This window comes from Geospiza fortis, unplaced genomic scaffold (genome assembly GCF_000277835.1).
Source record: "Geospiza fortis unplaced genomic scaffold, GeoFor_1.0 scaffold506, whole genome shotgun sequence".
Classification (NCBI taxonomy): Eukaryota; Metazoa; Chordata; class Aves; order Passeriformes; family Thraupidae; genus Geospiza; species Geospiza fortis.
The window spans coordinates 784,232-795,407 of record NW_005054493.1 but is presented as its reverse complement, the minus strand read 5'-3'; the positions used below and the strand labels follow the sequence as shown (position 1 = coordinate 795,407).

Below are 11,176 nucleotides of genomic sequence, written 5' to 3'. Positions count from 1 at the left end.
GCCCAGGCTGCTCCCTGAGCAGGACAGAGCCTTTTTGGATCTCATTGTTTCCCTGGAGTGCCCAGAAATGTGGGAAAATCCTTTTTTTGGAATAGCCAAGTGAGGTGGTGAGTGAGGGTGGGGAGGAGCAGGGACTGACTCCTCAGCTTGTGGCACTTGGTGGACGTTCCAGAAGGGAGCTTGGACTTGCTCTGCTGCTCTCTTGCTTGCTCTGCTCCTGAAACTCCTGCTCCTATTTTTGCCAGGCTGGGCAGGCAGCTTTAAATTGGGAAGGGCTCGACCTCTAATTACAAAAAAATCTTATTTTTCCAAGTAATTGAAGCTGTTGCAAGACTCTCAGCTTGCTGTGTCAGAGGCTCTTAAAAAATTCAGGAACTTGGGTAGAAATTGCAGGTTTATCTTACTGTGGAATATGTAATACATTGATGTTTAGGTGTGGAGCTGTAGACTTTTACTTGAAAGTATTCAAACACAGGAAGGGTCTGTGTGCCCTGCTGCTTCACATGGCAGGGCAAAGGCTGGTTTAAAAGACAGAGTGTCTTAATTAAAAATAACATATGCTTTTGGGTAGGAGAAACCAGCTGTAATTGTTCTGTGTACAACATAAGCTATAGCATAAGTAAGCTGTTTCTTTAGTGAAAATACTGCTTTTTGAATTAGGAAAAGGTTAAGTGGCTATGTTTAGCTTGCTCTTTACAGGAAATATCAAGGAAGTATTGAGTGTAATGACTGGAGATTAGGATTTTGTTTGGATGTTAACTAACAGGTTGGTTAATGTCATGTAAACACTATTTGTCTCCTAGATTGGAAAAAGTTTTCCTTTACAAGGGCACCTGTTGGACACTGTTGTTCCAAATTACTCCTATTCTAAGGACAGGTGGCACTCCTCAAAGGTCTCTGGAGCATCCTGTAGGTACTTTTTGCTGAACTAACCCACACAAAGGCAGGGAAAGGCTCAGTGCTCAGCACTAAGGGCTGCTGCTTCCAGATCCTGCATCCCTCTGGCTGAGCCTGCCAAGGGTTGCACTGTACATTTGGAAACCTCCTTGTTCCTGCCTGGGACCACTGAAGATCTCTTCATTCTGCCATTCCTGGGCCTGCAGACCTCATAAATCCACTCTCTGCCTTCACAACTGAGATGTGCTGTGGGAAACAAATGTCCATGGCACTGCTGTAGCAGCCTCAGAGCTGCTCCTTTCACCAATGGGGACGTTGGCCTCTGCAGGGGTGTCTGGCCCAGTGTCACTCCAGAAAGCACAGGATGGCTGCTGATGTCCTTTATTTATCAAAATTTAGGGTTACATTCAGTTTTCAGGCTTCAGAGCACCTGTTTCATCCCAAGCCATGGAGTTTTTCGGTATTTCCAGCTTGGCTCAGAATATATTTCTTGCTCCTACAAATGTCTGTGTAAATCTCTGTAAATATCTTGTATTAGATTGACAAAACCCCCCAACAATTACAGTACAGGCTGTGTTTGTGTCTGTAGCTTGGTCCCCTCTGCTTGGGCATTCCTGGATTTTCATACAGGTGATGGGACAGAAGGGATTGATTGCTCCAGGACTGACCTGGTTTCCTTCGTGCTGGAAGGGTCCAACCAACACCACTCCCTTCTCCCTTTGGGCTGCAGGCACTGGGAATGTGCAAGTTTGGGCAGAGTCCATGAAAAGAATGTGAGGAAAGGAGCTTGCTGGTGATCTTGTGCTTGCCACCTCCATGTCTGCTTTTCCTTTTAAAAAAAGTGCTCCACGAACCAAAAACTGTGGGAAGCCACTGCTTTGGGGCTTTTTTTTTTTTTTGAGCATAGTATTTCCTTCCACGCATATGCCAAAATGTGTACAGTGAATCATGAAATCACAGCTCCTAGCAAGCATTAGACTTGCTCAAAATTATATTATGCATTTTCCATTTATTTCCCTTCCCCTGACTGTCTGTACTACTAATTTCCAACTGTGATTATGGTGCAGTTATTAATTAAGTCGTTAGAGTTAAATGAGTAATCTGCAAAGCTTTGCTTTAGATCACAGCACTATTTAACTATGACATTACTTATAGTATATAAGTATATAATATACTTATAGTTGGTTTTAATTTTTTGACTGTAATCTGGAAAATATTTTCCCTGTCTTAAACTGGTTTTTTAAATTTGTTTTTAAAGGGAAATTCTGAGATGAGACTTAAAAGAACTGGAAAACTTTATGTAGACATTATTGGAATATTAAATAAACTGTCCCTTTAATACTTAAAACAAAAAAACCCCTAAAATTAAAAAAAAAAAACCACCTCAACCCCACCGTGCTGGCATTTTTCACAGGCAGTTTGCTCAGATTGTTCAGATCCTCAGTGGGCTCTTGAAAAGGCTCCAGGTGCTGAGTCATGTGCACGCTGGGGCCGAGCTGCTGCTGGGAGCCAAGAAGGATTGTTGAGAGAGGAATATTAAAATATTCTGTTTATGACAGTCATTAATAGGGCTGGTGTGGAGGGTACGGCAGCCTTTTGTGAAAAGGTGGCTCTGCAGAGGCTGTCCTCAGCCAGGAGGGATTTATGTCTTATTTGGGTGTTGTGGGAATCTTTAAAATCAGAGGGTTTTGGGAAAGCTGCAAAAGGCAGGCCTTGGAGACAGCAGAACTGGGATTAGAGCTAAGCAGGAGCCATGAGATGGATCAGCAGAAAAATTATATAGGAAGTAAAAAGTAAGGACAAATAGAACAATGGTCTGTGTATTCACTCTTGTCTAGAAAAACTCTCTAAGCTGCAGAAAAGTTTATCTAGAGAGATATTAGGAAGTTATAGGCTTAATAATGGAGTGCATTGTGTTTTACGGCTTACAAACCGGTCTTTTATTCAAAAGAAGCAAGCATTGTTTAACCAAAGGTACGTGTGCTTATAGTGCTTGGATGGAACTATTGTCAATGTGCTTTTGCTTTGCGTGATTGGTCAAGAAACTTATAAAGTGAGTTGTAACATTGAGTTCTTGGTCTGCTGCCTGGGATGTGAGCTGCTGGCATCTTCCCATTGTCATAACCACGTAATGAGACTGATGCTGGAAAATAAACCAGCTCAAGGCACGTTCCCAGCAGTCCTGTCCCATTTGATTTGTACACAGCCCCCGACCAGCGATAGGTGTTGCTGCCTTACAGTGCTCAGCAAAGAGAGTGAGAAATGCTGAGCTCGTGTCTTCGTCAGGAAGGAAGGATTTGATGAATTTAAACCATGTCAAACAACGCCTAATGTTATAAGTGGTTAAAGCTGTATTTCCTGTGGTAGCATCACCTCCAAAGGGTTAATATTTCCCTTCGCTCCCGCTGCAGGGTAGCGCGAAGTTCAGCCGAGCTGTAAAGTCAGAAGGATACAGGTGGAAAATACCTTCGGAAGGGAGCATTGTTTGTCCTCATTTCACGCCTCATTAGCCGCGCTGCCGGAGGAGCCTCCCGCATTGTGCCGGGGTCAGGAGCCTCCCGCGGCGTGCGGGGACAAGGGACATCTCCTCCCCATCCCAGGGCTCTCATCTTCGGACCACCTGCGTTCGGGGTGGAGAGCACCCTCCTCCCCTTGCCTCTCCTGGCACTGGCCTTAACTAGCAAAGGAAAAGACGGCAGCAATTATGGCACACGCAATTAACGAGCTTCTAATCTCCAGCCTTGTGTGTAATTGCTGCTGTCAAATACAATTAGTCTCTGCCCAAGTTCCCTTCCCAGGGGGGTGGCCAGGCCGTGGCACACGGGGAGAGGAGGGGGGCGACTGTCTGAAACTTTAGGAGGGTTTGCATTTTCTTGTTGTCTCCCCAATAATCCTAGCTCTTCAAATAGAGAAATGTTAATCCAGAGCATTAGGGGAACATGGTGGCCAGCAGAGCAGGTCTGCTCTTGGGTCTGAAGTGTCTTCTGTAAAATTTCTCACTTGAGACTATGCCAGCTTAATTACAATTCAATCACAACATGTCAGGGATTTACTGGTACCTTCCTGTGAGCCTGACAGGGCTCCTGCACATCACCTGTCCTGCTATAACAACAGACTGGAATTCCTACACCTCCCAGGTGCAGTTTGGGGAGCTGGGACATGGGCCAGGGTTTCTCCTTCCCCTGCCAAGCAGATCTCTGTGAGCATCCAGCAACTGCAGCTCCTCCAGGCTTGGTGGCTCAGGACCCTTGGTTGCACTTCTAAGCCCTGCAGCACTTTGAAAAGCCATGACAGATCTCGGTGGCTTCTGAAGGAGTCACATTCCTGGCAAGGAGAGTGTTACACCAGTCTGCTGCTGTGTGTGCACCTTGCAGACAGGTACAGAGCAAGGTGATGTGTCCCTGTCCCCAGGGCTGGGTTCTGTGCCTGCCCATGCAGGAAAGCCAGGGAATGTGCCAGGCTGCCCCCTGCACTGGAGGAGCAGGTGAGCTGGAGAAGGGTGAATTGTGCAGCACAAGTGCAGATTGGAATCTGCACCATGCATTTGCTGCTGCAGAAATGCTTGAGAAGCTTTGAGTGGAGTCGTTTTGTTAGGAGTATTTCTTGTCTGCATCCCACAAAGCTGGATACAGCTGCTGCTCTGGCTCCAGCTGCATCAGGCTCAGAGGAAGAGGAAAATAATACAATAAGTAGTGCAAACTTCTTCCATGAAGTGTGGTGGCTCAGGTGTGAGATCCTGATGCATCACTCTCTTTTAAGTTGTCTCACTTTTCTGTTTCCAAGGTGCTGAAAACCTCAGTATTGACCATTTTAAGGCATTGGCCAGGATAACTTTGAAGATCAGTATTTTGATGAGATGGACCTTTTTTTGCTGATGGCTTTCTCTTCTTCTTAAATATGTTTTTATGAGAAGTTATTTTAAGGTTTTGGGTGTGGAGAAAAGCCAGAGTGAGATGTGAGGGAATTGGGGGGTGATAGATGTGCAGTGCAGCACAGCCACGTGCCTTGCCAAATAGCTGTTGCTGTGTTTGCTGGGTGTCTGGGCATGCAGAACCAGCCAGGCAGAGTTCCCATGTTGCTCTGGATAAAACTGGGATGCCCTACATTTAACCCATGCCTGGGACCTAGCTCTTCTATTAACTGGAAATTATGGTCTTTCATTTTTTAAAAAGCTTTACTGAAGCTTGTGCTGTTCCTGCTGTTTTGTAGTGTTTCTGTAGGACTTCTCTGTACCTTCCTTCTGTCAGAATTAGGAGTCCCTTGCCCTGCTTGTAAATAGCTGTGTCCCGTTCCATCCCAGCTAATCACTGAGAGTGAGTCTATTTGCATATCTATAGCTACTTCTGCCTCTCGAGCTTGAAGTGGGTCATTGGGAGGACCCATGAATTTGCCATCTTGTTAAATCTGTTGTAGCCTGTTTTGTGTAGATTGGAACAAAGCTTGGGTGTGGAAATGAAAAACAATCCATCCCTGTCCTGTCTTCAGGGATAGGGCAAGAGAGTGATCCACCAAACCAACCCCCATCAGGAAACTCCTGCTCCTCCTCTTAAATGATATTTTTCATCCCACTCCCCAAAAATGCCAAAGGAAAAATGGATCATGTTGCAGTCATGGGAGAGTTTTGTGACAAAACCCTCACAAAGAAAATGTTTGTCTGTAATTGTTTTGCATTTCCATAATGCTTAGTATGATAAAACCATCTTCTCTTTCTCCTTTATTTTTCAATCATGATTAGGCTTTAATGTTGTTAAAGCTTATAAGTGAGTTTGAGCCACTGTCTTGTTGAAGAGAAGATGGAGCTGAAATTTTCAGTGAGGCATTGGACAGGGTTTTTAATGTGTCTGTCATTATATGTTAACCTCTGAACTGGGACACGACGTCTGTTTTATGGCTGACAACAATTTAAAAGTATACATCTTGACATGGTGGATAAAGGAAGAAGGGGGAGTGGGGAAGAAAAAAAGAATTAATGATGTTAGCAAATATTAGTCCCTGTATTTCCATTCTGTTCTGAAAGTGGTTGTCAGGCTTTGAGGCTGCCTGGAGCAGCATTGCCAGTGACAGCCAGCCGGGATGCCATTGTCCCTTGGATCAACTGGGCTGTTATTGACAGACCCAGGGCACTGAGGCAGGGATGAGGATGCTCCACTGTCTGTTCCTGGAGGAGTGTGCCTTTTCTCCTGGCATTCCTGGTGACATTTGAGAAGGATAGTTCTGGGTTTAGTGGAGTTCCCTGTGCCAGTCCCTGAGCCCATCTGGAGTCAGGGGGGTAGAAGTCTCCTCAGGAATACGTTTGCTGCATGCCCAGCCCGGGTTTGCCTGTGATTGATGCTGGTTTTGGCCAGCCAGACCCACCCACCAAAGGTAAATGTCACAGGAACAGTGACTTTGACATCAGCCTTAATTGTACACCAGCCACAAAGAATCAGTGGGCAAGGGGAAAACATGAGAAATTTCACTGCTTAAGGCATGTCTTACACTTCTCTATCATCTTTTCCCCTGTTTCTTATATGCCACTGCCTGTGCTTTGGCACACAAGTGCAATCCTCCAAGGTGTCTTCATGTTCTGTCACAAATTCCTCTTTATTCCCACAGTTTTTAACTGGCATTTTAAGAGCAATGTCCTGTCCTTATGGAGTCCACAGCAATTTTGCCTTTCCTACAGCACCTCTCCTGCATGGTCCAAGTGTGGCTGCTCCTGCTGTCATCTCCCTTGGGTTCAGGTTCCAAATTATGGAAGCCCTGGATCATGCTATTCCTTCACTATTATTAGTTCCATGTGCATCTGCAGTGCTTCTGCACAGTGCTGCCAACAGTGAAAGAAATGGAGCTGGCTTAATTGAGAGCCACGTAGTTAATTATTAGTGCCTTTTTAACAGAGGAGACAGGAAATTTGCAGTGTCAGTTTTTAATTTCATTGTGGTTTGCGGGGTAATGTGACTTTAAATTCATGAGTCATTACCTGCATATAAGCAGCCCTAAAAGCTCTCTTTTGCTGTAAAAATTTCAAAAGATTTAAGAAGGGAAAGGGCATTACTGATCCTTTCAGCCAGGATGAACAACAAATAAAAACACCAGTTCTTGTCAGTGCTGACAGTAGCTGTGACGTGATTTGGAGGGAGCTGCTGCTTCTTGCTCCACTTTTTGTGTCACTGAGTTTGGAACATCATGCTCAGATATTGCGTGGAAATTCTGGCAGGCTGGGCAGCAAGGATTTTGGAAGTGGGCAATGAGCTCATGGATAGGCAGGTTGTCAAAGGCAGCTGGAAAGAAACCAGTTTGTGTCTGCATTGAGAGAAACCAGTTTGTGTCTGCATCGAGACAAGTTTGTGTCTGCATGGAGAGAAACCAGTTTGTGTCTGCATAAAGAGAGACCAGCTTGTATCTGCATTGAGAGAAACCAGTTTGTGTCTGTGCTACAGCAGAGTTAACTCTTTTGGGAAGCCTGGACACATTCCCCTTTGAAAGCCCCCTGAGGATGAAAGGTGGAGCCTTGTCTCTGTCTTCATGGCTAAATACTGAGAAAACAGATTTTTTTCCTGGACCTTCTTCATAAGCTTGTTCTATAAATCAAGGATTGTGATGGAATAAGCTTGCTTCAACATTCATAAAATGAATATTGAATTACCTATTTCTGTGTGAAAGAGATGAGATAAAAGCTACTTGGACAGAGTAACTTGTATATGGATTAAAAACCAGAGAAGTTTTGGCCTGAGTGTTTTTGGGAGAGCCTTTATCACTAAGTTTCCTGATGACCTTATGTGTACTCAATCAATGTCATTAATCTTTGGTAGAAATGCATTCCTTGTGCAAAGAAGGTGAACTTAATCCTAGAAATCTTTTTTTTTAACAATTTCTGCCTCTAGAAAGATTAAATGTATTTTTTCAAATGTTTTTTCTGACTTGGTAAAAAAGCAGCAACCAAGAACTAGAGTAGCCAGAGATAAAAGAATATAGATTAAAAATTTGTTGCAGTTTCTGACACTGATTGAATGCCCATCATCCCTCAGTATCAAACAGGATAGACTAATAGTAAGTATAGCTTCATTGTATAGGAATAACTCTTCTGTGCACTTTCAGGTGATCTGAAATTAATTTTATTTTATTAGTGGAATCGAAGTAATTGATGGACAGTAAGTTTCCCTGCTAAATAATTTTTTAAGAGGGGCACTGCGCTGTTAAGACTCTGAAGCCCTTTGCCTTGAAGAACGAGAACTTCATGTCACTTTCTACTCTAAATTAGAGTCTACTTGCCATGGAATAGTCTTGAAAGTCAATTTCCTTTCCTTTCCTTATAAAGAAGTTTGTCTGTGATATCTGCAGACCTAATGTAATGGCTTTGGGCTGGTACAGGAGAACTGAAAGGTGGAACTGGTTGGCTCAAGCTGGGCAGAATGTAAAAGTGAATTATTACAGGGAGCTAGTACATTGATTTAAAACAAAAGCAACCTGAGGAGCAGGAAGAAAGACAAAGTATTTTTTTTTTCATCAACATCTTTCTAAGTAGAATTCTGATGGTACAGCAATGCTTTTGGGTGTAATGAAGGGATGAGATGGGATGGAGCAACTCTCCCATGAGGAAAGGCTGAGAGAACTGGGATTGTTCAGCCTGGACAAGAAAAAAGCTTTGGGGTGATCTAATTGTGGCCTTCCAGTACCTGAAGGGAATCTACAAGAAAGATGCAGAAAGACTATTTACAATGGCTGGAGTGACAGGACAAGGGGGAATGACTTCAAATTGAAAGAGAGTAGGTTTAGATTAGATATCAGAAAAAAAAATCTCCCCTGTGAGGGTGGGGAAACCCTGGCACAGGTTGCCCAGAAAAGCTGTGGCTGGCCCTGGATCCCTGGCAGTGTTCCAGGCCAGGCTGGATGGGGCTTGGAGCATCCTGGTCCAGCAGAAGCTGTCCCTGCTCATGATGGGAGAGTGAAAGTAGATGATTTTTAAGGTCCTTTTCAACCCAAATCATTCTAGGTTTCTGTGATTCTGTGCATTGCAGCTACAGAGAAGCTGCAAGAGGCCGGGACTTTGCTCCTGATCTTTTTCGCCCTAGATATGACACTCTGCCATCACAGAAAGCCTCAGACCTGTCCACTGACAGCAGCAAGTTGCAATTAGTGGGCTGATTTTTGTAAGGAATTGCTGCTGCAAATTCCAAACCAGTTTTGGCTGCTTATCTGAAAACCAAAATACTTAATGCCATGGAAGAGTTTGGGTCTCTGGTTCCCTGCACCCCCTAATTGGGTCAGGCTTTCAGACAGCAGGCACTTCCCCCTGCTGAAAGTCTGGCATCAATGTGAAGTCAGGCAATTGAAGATCCCAGGCTGCAGGATGGTTTTTTGAAAAGGTAGGCCTGGGGCTCCATATCGATCAATCATTATTCTAATTGTTCATTTCTATTATGGTGGGAATCATTCAGAATCCTAGAGTTCCTGGGAGTAAATCATTTGGAAATGCTGCCCATTATAAAATTTAATTTTAAATCTATATTAAATAGATTTATAAAGGCAAGCTTTGCAATCTAGTAACAGAATATTATGCTGCCTCACAGAGGCTCAGCTTTTGGGTCCTGAGGGGCCAGGGCTGGGAATGAGAGTTGGGAATATGGTGGGAGCCAGGATGCTGGACCAATCTTTCTTTTTCTTTCAGACACCAGAGAAGAGGGGAAAGGAAAGCAAAACTGTATTTGGAGGCCCAGTCATCAGCTCATTATATCAAGAAGAAGAAATAATCAGGTGATTATCTGTGCTGGAATTCGGATAAAAACTCTGTTTTTCTAATGTCATTTTTTTAAGCTTTTTTTTTTTTTTAATATTGCACAAGTGTGGTGGCAACTACAACAGGATAATAAATGACAGGAAAGAACTTTTCAGGTCCATAATCATTTAAATCAATATCTGCCTGTATCATTGCCAGGTAGTAACCTTTCCTTAGCACAAGATGTGGGGGAAGGGCAAGGCTTCCCATTTTTCAGTTATATGGCTTAAAAAAAAAGGCAATATTGGATATTTTTAGTAGAAAGCTATTCAGGCACTACCTTTTCCAAATAGTTATTTCTTTACCAATACATTCATTAGGGGCTGTTCAGTGAAGGTTTTAGTGTTGGACAATGTTTGCCTTCAGGGACGGTTTGTGCCTTATATCAAATTAATTTTTTCTAGGCTCTGCAGCTAGAAAAGCCAGCTCTGCATTTACTGAACTAGAGTGGCTGCTACTTAAAACTGTCAAGGTGCAAGTAATAAGTGACATTAGCTACTGAATAAGGACACCTGGATGGTTTTTGTTTAGTTTATTTTTTTGCTGTTCCAGGCTACTAATCATGGGTATAATATTAAAATCCAATACCAAAATGATTTTGTGGAGGAAATTTTAGAATACTGTATCATATTTTTAGTTAAAATGAACAGTCAGAGAAGACTAAATTTTTGACAGTGCTTCCCATCATGTAGTCACCCATTTACATGTGTGTGATCCCATTTTTTAATGAATGTCTTGCATCTTTTTACATCCAGGAAATGTGAGCACTGATTTCTCAACATGCAGTCTCCAGCTGAGAACTTACCTAAAGAGTTAAAACTCTAGCACAGCATTTCTTTGACTTGTTGTCACAAACCAAGGAACAGAAATGTTGATCAGGTGGCTCCAAACCCTTTACAAAGAGCTCAGGTAGGAATGGAGGCAGCTGTTGGAAGCAGGCAGGGTGGCAGATGTGTGCTTGGCAGTAATGCAGGCATTTCCCTTGGGATTGCAATCCACTTTGGAGTGGAGTGGAGGGGAGGACTTGGCCAGGAATAGCTTCCTCCCCTTGCATGGAGAGCCAGCACCTCTTTGTCTTGCCCTGGCCCTTGAGCAGAGGTGGTCAGGTGTGACCTTGGTTTAACGCACTGAGGAATGGCACTTCTGCTGACCACCAGCTCCTTTTTTGTCCCTGCTCCATCAGTGCAGGTCTCAGCCTCCTTGATCTCACAGCTTGACTTTGTGGTTTAAATCCTGTTCAAGCTCTCCTCTTAGGGGTAGATCAAATCCCTACAGTGCTGGCAGAGTCTTGGTTATCCCAAGTGCTGCCTATGCCCTTTCTTGGGTTTGAAATACAGAATAATGTACAGAAAAACAGAGTTTGCTCTGGTTGACTTGACCAGCCTAAATTTTTTCATGTGTTTGTTTTTATTTCCAAGAGTACAACTGCAAATACATTTTTCCAAACATAGCATGAGGAACATAGGTGCTGTTTGTTTAGCACAGCACAGCTGTCCTTACAAATGAGGCTGTAGGCAGGTA

At 43.6% G+C, this 11,176-nt stretch overlaps 1 protein-coding gene across 1 annotated transcript in view; it reads left to right on the top strand.

Moving 5' to 3' along the window:
- The window catches only part of ACBD6 (acyl-CoA binding domain containing 6), an 85,463-nt gene that overhangs the window by 19,563 nt on the left and 54,724 nt on the right, over positions 1–11,176 (top strand). Inside the window, 1 exon segment of the mRNA XM_014310179.2 lies at positions 9,548–9,633. Within this exon segment, the coding sequence (XP_014165654.2) occupies positions 9,548–9,633 (86 nt within the window).